This window comes from Rhamphochromis longiceps, linkage group LG13, assembly GCF_057381845.1.
Source record: "Rhamphochromis longiceps isolate RC_006_pf linkage group LG13, R_longiceps_female_GT1.1, whole genome shotgun sequence".
In the NCBI taxonomy this organism is placed as follows: Eukaryota; Metazoa; Chordata; class Actinopteri; order Cichliformes; family Cichlidae; genus Rhamphochromis; species Rhamphochromis longiceps.
This window is the reverse complement of record NC_140569.1, coordinates 28,496,139-28,511,780: the sequence shown is the minus strand read 5'-3', so window position 1 is coordinate 28,511,780 and position 15,642 is coordinate 28,496,139. Positions and strand designations below refer to the sequence as shown.

Here is a 15,642-nt window from a genome sequence, read left to right as displayed (position 1 = left end):
CAACCAGGAATTAAACCAACAACCCTCAAACTAGTAGATACCCTGCTCCACCTCTGGAGCCATAGCCACCCACAACAACAACCATCTTCAAGAAGATGGTTGTCATTTTCTATCAACTAAATCTTATTTGTAGAGCTTCAAGTGTTCCTCTGCATAAACACTATGAGTTCAGCTCTTGAGTTCCCACTATATGTGAGCCTTTTGCAGACATTGTTAGGTGCAATGTTGCATCAAAAAAATATTTTTGGGAGACAGCGGATGGTGAATTACACGCCTCGCTCCCCTCATGCAATATGGCAAACACACCATCCCGATTTGCTGGTCTATTTAATTGTAAATTTCCCATATTTCCCGCTGATATGTCAATGCTGCCACTACTGCCCTGCATTGCTGCTTGCTCTTTCAACCCATCCACCACCCCGGCATCTACCTGTAGGCTTCATGGCTAGATTAGACCATCATCATTCCCTAGATGCCAGTTTCTAACTATATTCTGATACTGTAGCAAATAATCAAACGCGAGTTTTCGGACCTCTGGAAAGTGTTGAAAGGCTTTTGAATAATGTTTGTAGTGCTAAATTTCACTAGGCTGCACTACTTTTGATAAAAACTGGAGCTAAAATGATGGGAAAAGCTCAATTAATTTCATTACTTGCATCTTTTATGTACAAATATTGTCATCATTTACTAGTTAATTCCAATATCTTTTACTTGTTGGTAAAAGTAAAAGCAGCTGGAATATACTTTCAGATTAAAAGCTTAAAAAGGGATGTGTTTTGCCCTTTCGGTTAGTGAAAGGCTTCAGTAGCATCAAACATGATGAACGTCATCTGAAAAACAGCAAAGTGAAGCAAACTGTTACAACGGAAAGGTTGAAAAAGACTTATGTTTGCATTCAAGACATTTTTATTCTTGTAGCAATCAGAAAACAGGAACATCGGCATATGAAATTGGTAAAATTAGGAAAAGATGTCACCGTCACTGATATAGGGCTTCTAATATGGCATATTAGAAGGTATAAAAATAAAAAAAACAAGTTTGTTGAAAATATAGCACAGTAAAGTCATATATTCATTCTACAGCGTGTTTTTGCACGATTAATTCACTGTGAACATAAAAAAGAAATATCAACTGATCTAAGTCATCCAAGGATAGAGCCTTTTCCTCTATTACAATCAGTGCTCTCCCTCACAGCTCCACAACAGACAGATTTCATCAAGATTACAACATTCAAAACTGCACATGAAATTACAAAGGCTGTCATTTCCAGCCTCCTGGGAGTGAGCCTGGTGTGTGCAGAGTGGAGTGTTTGAGGATGCATAGCAGTGAGTAGTGTAGCTCAGAGTAAGAGCTCAGTGGTGGCTGGCTAAGAGCGGTGAGCACCAGCGTAAACTCCATATAAAAATAGCTAATAATGTTCCTTAGAAAAAGTGGTACATGTACAGTATTACTCATTTTGCACTCCCACAGATCAGAGTGCGGATACTCTACAGGCAGATGGGTGCACGCACACATGCAGAAAAGTGCACGTGTGCGTCACACTCGAGTATATAATGAGTATACAGTTATACAGTATGCACATCCATAGAGAATAACACGCAAGACCCATGCTTGCTCAGAGCACATAGTAATCCAGGCCTGCATGTGCAGGCTAACACATGCTTGTGCAGAATCACACACACACACATGTAGCAGTACACGCTCCTGCTGCAACATCCCGTTAGATGAATGCAGAATCAAAGGCTGGGATTAATCATTCTCTTTAGTACAAACTGTGAGACCACAATCACTGTCTCTACTCCTCTCTCTCCCTCTCATACACACACATGCACACATGCAACCCTCCCCCTCGTCCCTGTATTGCCTCAGCTCTCTCAATCTGTAGCAGAATCCCATTTCACATTGAAATGCATGCCTCTTTACTGAGTGATTAAAATTTCAAAGAAAAGGGAGAAATGGAGACTGAAAGATAAAAAAAAAAGAGAGACAAGAAAAGGAAGAGAAAGAAAGAAGGAGATAGGATGAGACGGAGAGACAGAAGACGGCAGAAGCCGGGGGTAGAGGATGTGGGAGAAAAAGGAGGAAGGAGAAATTGTGTATGCTACAGTGAGCTGACAGTTTGCTGTGGTGCAGAGAGGCAGTGGCAAACAAGAATCACACACATGCATGCACACATGCAGTGACACACAAACATGCGTGAGCAAGATTACGATCTCAAACACACGGTCGCATCCTCTTCGCCCCCTCCACAGCAGACAAGTACACACACAAAACACACACATGCACGACTGTCGCGGAATGCGAGCTTTGATCTCAGATGCTCGCTCACGTTTTCAAAGCAAATGATATTCAATGAGCTCGTTACTGAGAAAACACATCCTTTCACACCAAGTCTTTTGGATCTTTTATTCTCTGACTTTGAGGTCTGAAAATGGGCCTCAGTCCAGATGGTCCAGAATGTTCTAGGATGGATTTAGGACCATGTTTCTGTTTGCAGTGGCTGGTTGCATTGCATTGCAAGTTCAGTGATACAGTGTTTGCAAAAGGCCGTCATAATATTTGACTATTCCTCTCTGTCTGCATGACAGTATGGAAACAAGCATACTCTGTAGGTTCAGGTGGAGACATTGATGCATTACTATATAAATTTGAGATTTAACACTGGTGTGCCTATGAAAAACCTTAGATGGCTCAGTCAGTGAGCTAAAAAGCTGCTGCCACACAGTCACACAACAGTGTCATCTGCATAGAAATTTAGTTAATTTTTTAGGAAAAGCTATTCTTGCCTGTACATATCCACACAACTCAATAACACCACCAGGTTACAACTTGCTAGCTATATAGCTAGCACTGAAACTAAATTTATCTGGCTTTCCTCACTAATTTATTATGTAAAGGCTGGCTGGCTAAGGGTGAGAAAGAAAGTGAAAAGAAGGAAAAGGGGAATTACAAGGTTGTCATTATTTCATAGATTCAATTTTGAATAGTTAAAATGAACCGATTGAGGCAGATACTAGCAGCTAGCAACTAGCATTTTGAGTTGCACTTCTGGTGACTCTTCTTTTGGCTCTTTTTTTGGTCTCCACCTACTTCATCATAAGCTGCCAAAATGCTCCACTTCATCTGACTGGCTTCACATACATCACTTAAAAAAACCTAAAAACAGTTACTGCAAATAAAAATAGGATAAGAAAGAGGATATCAAGAAGCTAATCAGCTGCTAGCTGCTGCTGCTAAAACAGCTGCTAAGAGAGCAGCTGAGGGAGATGCAGAAGGGAACACACTGACACCAGTGTTGCCAACTCCTCAGTAAGGAAAATTGCTATTGGTTGTCCTAAAAGTCGCTAGAAGTCGCTAAATGATATCATCGCCTAATTTGCATAATTGGTCATGCTAATCTAATTGTAACCTATGTTGTTGGAGAGAGAAATAACATCGTGGAAGAGACATAAAGTGAGTAAAAAATGTCCTAAATGCATTTAGAGTTTATTTAGAACTACAAATTAAATTTCTTTTAGCAATTGTTGTTTTTTTAATGTCACAATTCCAACCCTGCTCCTTTACCCGGGCTTGGACCGGCAAAAGTGACCCGAAATAGGCACTCTGGTGGAGTTACTTTGTGTGTGTTTATAAGTAGTTTTAAACCTTGTGATCCACAAAACAGCATAAGAGTAAAAGAAGAACTAACTGCGTTACAGCTTGTTGATACGCACTTTCACGTCTTTTTTTAGCGACTTTTTTTTAGAAGAAAAGTCACTCAGGGGTCTGAAAACTAGCTAAATATAGCGACAAAGTCGCCAAGTTGGCAACACTGACTGACACTAGAAAATCTTTCAGTATAAAGCTAATGCAAAAAAAAAAATATTCACCAGTGCCCTGCTCATAACTTTATCTTTGTAATCCAACTTAGACCAGCTATCACTTTAGCTATAATGTTTTTAATGCTATTATGCACTTCATGATTATTGATTGGCTAATAGTTTGGGCTTAAGCAACTAGAGCCAGCCTATTCACATCGCTACTGTATGCCTCTCTCTCCACTAATCTGATGGCTTAGTTTCAATGTGTTACTGACTTGACAGTAAATTATTATTACAGGTAATAACAAATAATACCTCTGGCAAACCTCGATTAATGGTTCATTTGTTCCTTTCAGGAAACTACCAACAAAAAGATATGTTTCCTTCTTTCTTTCCTTTTTTTCTGACTCAGTGTCTTGGTAGTGATCTGTAACAACAGTTTGGAAACAACAACGATGCTGCCTGCTCTATCCATATGACCTCATGGTTACCGGGGCGATGGGGATTCCTGGCGCAGAGAGTGATGTGATTGGCTGAGCCCGGAAAAGAGCTCTTAAATGGGTCAAAGCAGTCAAGTGTCTCTGCGAAGGAGGTGTGTGTGTCTAAGAGTGTGTGATTGTGCATCGAGACAGTGGGAGAACGCATGCGAGCTACCGACTGTACCTACAGCACAGATCGGTAAATCAGTTCTGTAATCAACAGTGTCTTTCCTGGATTTTCCCACTCTGTGTTTTTCTCCTTCTGTCAGGCTCTCGTGTCCTTCCTTCCTTTCGCTGTTTGATCAGTTTTGTTGTTTTTTTTCTTGTCTGCATTTCCTCTCCCTCCTGATCTATGGATGCACCCCATCTGTCTGCTCTGCGACCGTGGAGGCCAACACTGACCCCAAATGGCTGTACTCTGTAATGCTTGACTGGGCTTTGAGATAGAAAGAAAACACATCAGAAAGATGATGCAACATGCTTCCAAATTATTGTTAGTGTGAAATAATTGGCCTTGATAGTTAATGTTGTCAGTGTCAGATACAATAGAGCTTTTCCCACTGCTAATGAGCATGTTTTTTTTTTTTTTAGATGTTTTTGTGCCGGATGACTAGAATTATGTGAGTGAAATACTGTTAGGAAAGAAACTAGAGCTATGGGCTCATGCTGCAACCAACCTGCTTCAAATCAAACCGGATTCTAATTAAAAATCGTTCTTATCACTTTCTCATACTTATGATCTTGCGTACTTTGCCTACTACAATACTTTATCTATTAACTCTGGTATACTTTAAAAGTCTTGGTCGAATATGATTCTGCACAAAGGTGAAGAAATGGTTAGTAATACCAGCCCTGAAGCCAAAGGTCAAAGGTTCAAGCCCTTAAACCTGCAACATGTCCTTTCACATCACTACTTTCCTCCATGCCCAAAATGAGTTCACTTTAATTGTCAAAGTGTGTGTGCTTAGCGTAGCGGACAGGTGGGTTTATGTGTTAGGATGTCTTAGCTCAGCCAGGACAGCAGTGCTTAGGTCTGGGTCAGAGCTGCAGTGTTAAAAGGGTAAGGGTGTATGAGGGGCATCGGTACCGCAATGCAGACTTCCACTCTGGCACGTCTAAATAAGGCTTCAAGTGTGTGTGTGTGTGTGTGTGTGTGGTGTGTGCTTGGCCTTTTGTGTAGCGGAGCAGACACCCTATCCCTACGGAGAGGACTGGTGTTAGGATAGAACCTGGCTGCACCGCTCTCTGGAGCTCTCTTACACACACACTTAAAAAACAATCTACAAAGTGTTAGAAGTGCAGCGATCGATTGAATTATCCTCAGTCCACCAACATTTTCTGTTGCGTACGTGTGTGCATGTGTGTGTGTGGGATGGCATAGTAGGTTTTACTTGAAGTTGTCAGGGTGCTGGCCGAGGGCCAAAGTAAGGGTGTCCAGAGCATGACGGTGGTGTTTCTGGGCACTGAGCAGCAGGGTGAGCAGGTGGAGGGAGTGTAAGTCATCCCCACAGAGAGATAAAGCTGCCTGAAGGGGCTCCATAGCTGCTGATACCTGCCAGATAAACACCAAATTTGTCAAAAAGAAAAAGAAAAAAAACAAGTTTGTCAAAAAAAAACAAAAAAATATGCTTCAGTATTGATTCCATTGGCTTGCTTTTACCTGGCGTACGATGGCCAGCTGCAGAGCCAGGTACATGGCAATCTGCGCATCCTGAGGGTCCAGTGAACGAGCTCTGTAGAGGGAAGACAAATAGCTCAGTGAGGGTGGACTGTTGAACTGTGTGGCTCGCTTGCGTGGCTGAAACACGTGATAGAGAATGAAACAAGCCTGACTTACTTTTTCAAAGCATTTAGTGCCTTTTTGTTGAAGTCGTTTCGGTCTGTGGTCAGAGAAGCTGCAGGAAAAATGGGAAATTTACAATTTCAGATAAAAATAAAAGCTGATGATGGACTACGGTTCAAACAAGTTAAAACAAGAGTTGGAATCAGGGGCAGTTATATGAAGGCCTGTGTCTTGACAAGTAGCTTAGACAGTCCATCATTGTTGATGTTGACTAAACTATTTCCTATTAGCCAGAAATGAGACCTACCGTATTTTTCGGACTAATAAAGCGCACTTAAAATCCTTTAATTTTCTCAAAATCGACAGTGCGCCTTATAATCCGGTGCACCGCATGTATGAATTCTGGTTGTGCTTACTGGCCTTGAACCAATTTTATGTGGTACACGGCGCTCAAAAATCTGTTTTAGTCAAATAATGTTTTAGTACGACTTTGGTAAGCTACGAAGCCGCACCGCCTGATGGCTTGCCGGAGCATTACGGCTGCCGTAGTCAGGAGCCTCGAGGAGTAATCTGGGTCCAAAACTCCGTCATATTCAGGTCCCAAAGTCAAACAAACACTGCGGTACACTGAGAGTTAAAAACTGTCTAATTTCTTTCATCTTTAATAAAATGATCAGCGTTGCTGCTTAACCAGGTGTAACAATTAAGTTTAACATCCAGGCATCCATGAAACCGGAAATTCTGAAATTTTACGGAGTTAGCAGAAAGTTAGCTCGCTATTTTTTACCTTAATATAATATACCATGTTCTGACTGAGAGATTTCTGAAACATTAAAACTTACAGCTCTGCTATCACAATAAAAGTTAACGTGGCAGGATGCTGTAAACAGATCAAACTTCAGTCGGGAGAACAAATGAGATAATCCATCCACAATACGAGGTTAGTCATTAATATACAGCAACAACATGGGAATAGAGCAGCTGTGAGATAATTCTACATTAATGGATCAATGGTACAGAAGAGGAGGAAGCAAGAAGAATGAGTTGAGTAAAGTTTGACTTATCTGACTGTTTTGTTTCCCTTAATGCGCCTTATAATCCGGTTCGCCTTATGGTCAGAAAAATACGGTAAATTGTGTCCTATGGAACAGCTCAAATTCATCGCAAGGTTTTCTAGCTAGCTGCCTTCACCTACACTTCACTTACAGTTTTGCATTATGCTGACTGACGCTCAGGTTTTAGATTGCTCCAACGCTCCATTTCGTATGAGGTCAATGAGAGCAGATAATTCACTAAGCTCAGGGCAAAGCTCTGGCTATGGACATAGTTTCCCTACACTTGTTGCTTGGTTCCTTTTTTGGGGAGCAGTTTGAAAAAAGAATACCAGGAAATAAACTTGTTTCAGAGAGTGGATGAACTGACAGGTTTTATAAAGGTCCAGTCTAATATAAGGCAAACATGAATTATTGAATCAGGCAATGCTACTCTCACAGACCCAGAATAAAAAGTCCCATAGACAGTAAGATCTAGTTAACACTTGTCGACTAAGCTATTTCCTGCTGGCAGTGGACACAATTTAAACTGTGTCCATTGGAAATCAAGTGAACCCAACATCAGCCCTGAACTCATTACAAGGTTCTGTAGCTGGCTGCCTTCTTCTTTGCATGACCACAAACTGCTGCTTTTCTCAGGGAATTCCAAACAAATGACCAGTGGTATTGTTTTTATTTTGGATAGGATGTTCTCCATATATTTCTTCAGATTGTGTGGTTAGATTTACCATCAGAGGCCTGCAGACTGCAGCAGAGTCCCAGAGCCAGGTAGGCTTTAGGCAGAAATTCTCCTGCTTCCTCCCCCATAGACACCACACTCTGGGACAGAGCCTCTGCCTCCTTGATCTGCATACACACATAAACACATTAACCTCTGAAGGATGTTAGCTGGGATGAATATGCGGCAGAGGGACGAGGAAAAACACCCAAGTTGAATCAATTTTTGGTGAAACAATAAGCTACATGGAGATTGGGCTGTTCGAAGCATCGCGCAGAACTGTCTCTTTGTCTTCGATCTCTTTGCGTAATCCCCAGCTGACTCTGTGATGTGGAGATCAGTGCTCTGTAGAAGCCATACCATCTGTTACAGTCGACTCAGTCGACTTCTTGTTCTTTTTGGGGCTTTTGTGGCTCTTTGAGACTCTGATTGCGAAGCTGGGATCAATCACATGCCTCCCTCATGGGTGAGCATGATGGATAAGACTGATAAAACTCATAAAAATAAAAATAAAAAAAATCTATATTTGCTGTGTGAATTGTGAGGTACTGTAAAGTGAGCTGAAAACTTTGCCAGTCTGTCCAGCAAAATGTGTCTGCGATGCAGTGGGGAGGGACGTGAGTTTAGTGCGAGGACAGTCCGGACAGATTTGCTTGAAGGACAGCGCAGAGTTTGCTGAAGGACACACACGCTCGCCCACACACACAGCAGTAGACTGCAGGCGGTGTGTGGCTGAGCCGAGCCGAGGTGCTCTGAGCTGAGGAAAAAGTGTGTCACTCCGTGTGAGGTATGGCTGGTGGCGGGCGGGCAGGTGGGTAGATGGGCGTGGGTGGAGGTGGGGGGGGGTAATGCCTTTGACAGCACACCAGTGCAACAGCAAGCAAACTGCTCTGACACCCCCCCTCCGCTTCATGTCCTCCTCCTCCCTTCATCCTCCTCCTCTGTTCTCTCTCCCTTCCTCTGAATCCAGCCCTCGCTCTTTTAAAGCCTGCGCACAATAGACCAGCCGTTTACACGCGGACCCTGTCTGTGCATGTTTTAGGCAGATTATGATTTTGTTTTGTTTTTTCTCCTCCCCTTGAACAGTGTGGAGAAAGAACACGTCGCCATTGTCTGTGGAAAACCTTGAATCTGCAAAAAACTGCTCTTCAGGAATTTAGAAAAGCAGCTTTACGTGCAAGATCGAGAGTCCCACAGTTCATGGTGATGTCACTGGTTTGGGGGATTTCAGATATGTCTACAAGAAACCTACGAAAAACCACAGAAAAGAGCAAAAAATGTTAAAATACGTAACGTTGTTGGCTGCAGTAAATATCAGCCCAGACTGTCCAGTGGAGCTGATGGTGGATAACAGTGGCACATTTATGTAATGCCACACTGCACTACGACCATAGTGTCCCATTGTGATTACGGCTGTAAGCTCCTTAGTGTTTCCAGCCTGCCATGATCTCCAGCCACTGACAGATGTGCTCTCTCCATTTGCCTCTGTTAGCTCCACTTTTCTAATCTCTCTTTCTCTCTCCAACTCCCTCTCTCCCTCTACACTAAATAACACTGTTGATGTTATTTTCTCTTTCCTGCTGAGATCATGCACTGAAGGAGTATCCAAGCAGGCCCGGGATTCACAGTAGTAGTGTGTAACTGCCTGACTGACCCCAGCATTAATCCCAAATATCAGGGGTCTCGAACTCCAGGCCTCGAGGGGCCGGTGTCCTGCAGTTTTAGATCTCACCCTGGGTCAACACACCTGAATCAAATGATTAGTTCATTAACAGGCCTTCAAGACATGTTGAGGAGGTAACTTAGCCATTTAAATCTGCTGTGTTGGATCAAGGACACATCTAAAACCTGCAGGCCACCGGCCCTCGAGGTCTGGAGTTCGAGACCCCTGCCAAATATTAAGGACCCGGTGATGTCGTCTTACAACTTTTGATCAGCACATTAGATGCACTATGCAATTCTGTGACTCGATTTTATGTTATATTCTTGTAAGTACTAGCCAAAGCTGACCATGTGCAAGAAAACTGCTTCCATGGGAATTAAGAAGGTAAGCAGCAGCCAGGTGGTGCTAATCAAATGCACCTGATGAACTAATCATCAGCAAGTATGAGCATCTCTTAACACAAAGCTAAATGTTCCCAAGAAGGAAAGAAACTGCAAAAATCCCAGCAGCTACATCTCAGACTCTACAGACCTCAGCCAACATGTTAAATGTTAAAATTCATGACAGTACAATTAGAAAAAGACTGAAGAAGTATGGCTAGTTGGAAGGTCTGCCAATTGGGTCGAGTGATGTTTTTGTGACAAAGCTAGAGCTCTGCAGCAAAAAAACTAACCACAAAAAGTCATTTTATCCCAATAATCTTAGTTTTATAATTGTTTAAAAAGCAAAGCTGTTCTGTTTTCCAACTACTTAAATCTTTTAGTAGCACTAAACCATGGGCTGTTTCAAGCATCTGACTGAGGGTGTAAAAATGTTTTTAACTGACACCCACAAAGCAGTGGAAAACTATAAAATGATATCAAATGGCTTCCAGCTTGTAATTCCCACTTTCCAAAATGGCATTAAGAAACGTCAGTTAAGGACAACTGTGAAAAGAAAGGCAAGCTCTGGAAGAACAAATTTACATGGCTGCTGGGTAGAAAGGCAACGTAAAACCCCCATATGACTGCAAATTAGCTAAAAGAAGGTTTAACTGACATGAGCGTGGTAGTGCACCATTTCACAACGCAGCTCTGACGCACAAACAAGAAACGCAAGCTCAAGTTTTCCGACTAGTCCCTACAGATTCCGGATGTGAACATCAGTAAAAATTTGGGAGGAGATCTTAAAAAGGCTGTGGTTGCAAGTCAGGCTCAAAATGTCATGATCCTGGGCCATGTTGGCCCAGTATTCTTAGTTCTCATGTATATTTGTATTCAGTTCCCTGTTTAGGCTCTGTTTCCTGAGTTGCCCTGTTGTGTTGTTCCCTGAGTGCTTTCCCTTTATGACTCTCACCCCCTGTGTGCCCCTCTGTGTATTCATGAGCCCTCGTCCCCTTTCGTGTTTATTCCGTGTCTCCCCTGCCCGTTATGTTGGTGTTCTACTCGTGCTCTCTCTCCTCCTGTCTGAACCTCTGTACTTCCTGTTTCACCTCTCCCGTCAGTGTTGTGTTCACTCCTGCCATGTCTCGTGATTATTATCAGTGTCACCTGTGTTCCCCGTGTGCTCCCACTCCGCTCGTTAACCCTTGGTGTATTTATGTCTGCGTCTCCCTCAGTTCTGTGTCGCGTTCTCCCTCATGCTGCGTGGATTTCCCTGTGTTCCTTGGTGAGCTTTATGTTAGTTTTTCCCCAGTCTAGTTTTGTATCGCCTATCATCTTCTGTTAAGCAATAAAGCTGCCTTTTGAGTTCATCCCTTGAGTCCGTGAGTTTTTGCGATTGGGTCCTCATCCTGCCTGCCACACAGCCGTATCATGACACAAAATCTCTCTCTAAATACGTGTGAACTTGATCTTCCATTTCTGAAGTTTAAAATAAAGCAACGGTACACTAAGATTTGTTTCCTGCACGTTGTTTCATTTTAAAACTAATGAACTACGTCATTTGCTTGTGGCGTCCCACACTTTTGCATACTGTTTTGCAGGCTGGTTGTGTGACAAGCCTTTTACGCTGTCAGCATCTCTGTCAGTTATGAGCGTTCACATTATCAAGAAATAACACTCAATCACGCTAGCTGCTCCTTGCCTTGAGCTAAATGCTAATACCAGACTGCTAATATACTTACCGTGACAGTGCTGACATGCAGATGTTACCAGATGTAAAGTAAATGTTAAGCTTTGAGGGCAGATGCAGGGGTGCGTGCATGACTTCATTGAAAAGAGCTAATTAGTATGTATCAATGTAATTGCTAAATCCGTTTTAAGAAGAAGAGACGTGAAAGTCGTCATGTGGCAAACAGGGCTGCTTCATTATGGCAAAAATAATAATCACAGTTATTTTGGTGAATATAGAAACCTTGATTTTTAAGATCTCCACCGTGCTTGACATGTGATATGAGGTGTTGTTGGCCAAACGTGGCGCTGTGTATCATGGCTAAACATGATCTAGACCAGGGATGTCCAACTCCAGTCCTACAGAGCTACTGTCCTGCAGCTTTTAGATGCATCTTTGTTCTGTCACACCTGAATCAAATGAATAGCTTGTTACCAGGCCTTTTCCTAACTTGATGGCATGCTGAAGAGGTAATCCAATCATTTGATTCAGCTGTGTTGGAGTAAAGATGCATCTAAAAGCTGCAGGACAGTATTTCTCTAGGATTGGAGTTGGACACTTCTGTTCCAGACGTTGTGTGGTTTGTCCAGATGCAACACAAAGCTGAGCAGTGCTGCCATGTCTTTCTCACTTCCAAGCAAGCCATACTTTTTCAATCTTTTTCCAATTTTACTCATGAACTTTAACATTGTAACTGTAGAGTTTATGATGTTTATGGTTGAAATTTCTCTGCAGATTCCTCCTTGGTATTGAGTTAACACACACCTGAATGGTCAAAACCATCAATTGCTGCTAATTACCCTTTTAATTCCTATGGGTCCAATATGGTTGTACTTGGTTTTTCACTTAGTTTGCTGCTTTTGAATTTTGCATTGGTTTTGATAATCAAATAATAGCATTGTGTATGTCATGTTTTACTTTTATTACCATGTGTAGATGTGATTTGCAAAACAAAAAGTTCAAAAAGTAGGACCGAAATGAGAGAACAGTCAATGTAACAATAAATCAGTCATACTTTGTGTTTCATTAATGCAAATTTCTTTTGATGTTTATATTGGAAATCCTGGACACAGGATGTATGAGGATATATTTGCTATTCTGCATCTCTGTGTCACTTCTTTATAGTTAATGGCATAATTTCCAGCACACTGCAAAACAGACAAGGAAAACAGCTCCACCTACAGAAATGTGTATATATAGTAAATTTACACCACAACATGTGTGCCTGGGAAATTTAGTCCAAACATCGCAGCGAAAGTCAAACAACTTAAACATTTTTTAAAAATATAATAATTATGATTATATAACTGGCAAGTCTTACAGATCTGCCCCTAAAAGTACATGTCATGCCAACAAAGGAAATCATCAGCATTCTAATCAAAGCATTTTTCAACCATTTTTTTTTAAGTTCTCTTTCCTTTATTTAAGCATTGAATAGATTTTTCTATCAACTGATCAGAAGCATAGACATCTGTTAAGTAAAGTACAGGCTCTTGGTAAATGCATTGAGGAAATCAATGACTGGTTGTGCCACAATTTTCTCCAGCTAAACAAAAACAAAACTGAGGTAATAGTCTTTGGTGCCAAAGAAAAACGATTACAGGTCACCAGAGAACTTCAATCTATACACCTAAAAACCACAAACCAGGTGAGATATTTGGGTGTAGTGATGGATGCAGACCTAAACTTAGAAAAACACATTAAGACAATAACAAAGTCAGCTTACTATCACCTCAAGAATATATCAAGGATAAAAGATCTGATGTCTCAACAGGACCTGGAAAAACTAGTCCATGCATTCATCTTTAGTAGGCTTGATTACTGTAACAGCATCTTTACAGGTCTACCTAAAAAATCAGTCAGACAACTACAACTCATTCAGAACTCTGCTGCTCGAGTCCTCACTAAGACCAAAAAAGTGGACCACATCAGTCCAGCTCTGAGGTCTTTATACTGGCTGCCTGTCCGTCAGAGGATAGACTTTAAAGTTCTGATGCTGGTCTATAAAGCTCTGAATGGTTTAGGACCAAAATACATCAGTGACCTCCTGACCCAGTATGAACCTTCCAGATCCCTCAGGTCATCTGGATCCGGTCTTTTATCAGTTCCCAGAGTCAGAACCAGACACGGAGAAGCTGCATTCAGCTTTTATGCTCCTTATATCTGGAACAAACTCCCAGAAAGCCTCAGATCAGCTGAAACACTCAGTTTATTTAAATCCAGGTTGAAGACTCACCTGTTCTCAGCTGCATTTAAATAAAGCACCAAATCCACACTTTTAAGCTTAAATTTCAAAACTTATATTTTAACTACTGATTTTATCTAGTGTTCTGATTTTATCTGTTTTGATTTTATATACTGTTTTTTTTTGTTTATTTGTTTTTTAAATAAATTTTAAATCATGCTTTTTATTTGTTTTTGTTTTTAATGTCTCTGTAAAGCACTTTGAATCACCTTGTTGTTGAATTGTGCTATATATATATATATATATATATATATATAAACTTGCCTTGCCTAAAGCTCTTTGCCTGAATGAGCTGCAGACCAATCATGCTTCCGCAAGTAGCAGCTGCATAAAGCCAAATTAGCCAGAAAGTATTTAAGTTGAAGTTTTTCCCCCTTTTTTGCAAGTAGATGTTACGTGTGTAATTACCCAATGCAGCTGATCAATGCAGACTTTAGCAGCCAACAAGGGCAACGAAGGGTCTTTTGGTCTCATCCTGGCACACTCTTTAAATACAGATACAGCACCAACCCCCTGAAACGCACACACACATACACGGAAATGTCAATGACAAATTGTGATTAATGAGCAAACAGCAGCCACTTATCATTCAGCCACAGATGACATGGATCGCTTTTGAGCGACTGTATCAAACATACATTAACTGTCCTCACACAGTCCTAATAGACCCATTTAGACACATGGTCACTTAATACATGTAGGTCAATCATTAATGGACCACGTGCACGTGCACATGCGTGAGCACATGTGCGCGTGCACGCCCGCGGGCCCTAAATAGAAGCAGATCTGACAACACTGAGGCGGTCCCTCTCCTTCTAGGGAGCAGCCTATTTCTAGATCTCACCATTGATCTGCTGTCACTTTATCATGCAATCCACATCAATTTTTCTGTCACACGCATGGCTCTGTGCGCACACACACGCAGACACAGACACTTAGAGACTGAAAGAGCACTGTGAGGTATTCTGAGGACTCCCATTTAAAAAATGTGCCTTTTTAAGATTACATTTCATTACCATGAATACCTAGATAGATAGAATAGATAGAAGATAGCTATCTCCTTTGGGTGTGATGTGGTGTTTGATTTAAACGGAGAAATGAGCTCACTTTCCGGGCGGCCATGAGTGACAGGCCCAACTGGTGCCACAGGTGAAACTCGTTGAATGAAAACTTCATGGCTCGTTCCAGACACTGCGAGGAGAAAAACAAATACACAAACATGTTTAAGTTATGAAACTTTGTACAAGTAGAGTGCGCCGATAAGAGTGGATGGTTCGGTGTGGACATTAAGCTTTTTGTTTTCCTTTACAGTCACAAAGCTGAATGGCCAGTGTTCGTAGTCACATTCCTCTCGCTCAAAATCGATTGTCAGTCAGCGCTCACCACCCACTCTGTGCTGTTTCAGTACATAATGATGTGAGTGATGTGTGTGTGGACAAGCACAGGATGGCGTGGAGCGCCGCTCAGTCAGATGTTGTCAGTCATGCAGAAGCGAGCTACATCAAGAAAAAAGGTCTGCCAAGTAGTAGGATTAAAAAATGTGCACTTATTAGAAAGGTTGCACACAAAGTAACATGCAGACAAAGATGCCATGCTGAATAGAGCAAAGGCACACAATACCAACCTCTGTAGGATTTAATTGAATAAGAGAGTGTGGAATATGTAGCTAATTGTAGTCGTGAATGGGCTCTGTATTTTCTAACATGAACTGAAGCGTGTAAGAAATGTAATGGTTCACTGCAGGTCTTTATGAAGCTATATGAAGCTGCAACTGTCTCTGCTGCTACTGGCAGTATTGCTGACCCTTGTTA

General features: G+C 41.7%; 1 protein-coding gene across 2 annotated transcripts in view; it reads right to left on the bottom strand.

Annotated features, from left to right (window-relative positions):
- The window catches only part of ttc7a (tetratricopeptide repeat domain 7A), a 68,251-nt gene that overhangs the window by 32,713 nt on the left and 19,896 nt on the right, over window positions 1-15,642 (bottom strand). For both annotated transcript variants that reach the window (XM_085428920.1, XM_085428919.1), the window contains 6 exons: window positions 14,939-15,022; window positions 14,240-14,344; window positions 7,843-7,960; window positions 6,117-6,174; window positions 5,940-6,012; window positions 5,671-5,831 (listed from right to left, as the gene is read on the bottom strand). In XM_085428920.1, coding sequence (XP_085285046.1) covers window positions 5,671-5,831; window positions 5,940-6,012; window positions 6,117-6,174; window positions 7,843-7,960; window positions 14,240-14,344; window positions 14,939-15,022 — 599 coding nt within the window. The remainder of the gene's footprint in view (window positions 1-5,670; window positions 5,832-5,939; window positions 6,013-6,116; window positions 6,175-7,842; window positions 7,961-14,239; window positions 14,345-14,938; window positions 15,023-15,642) is intronic.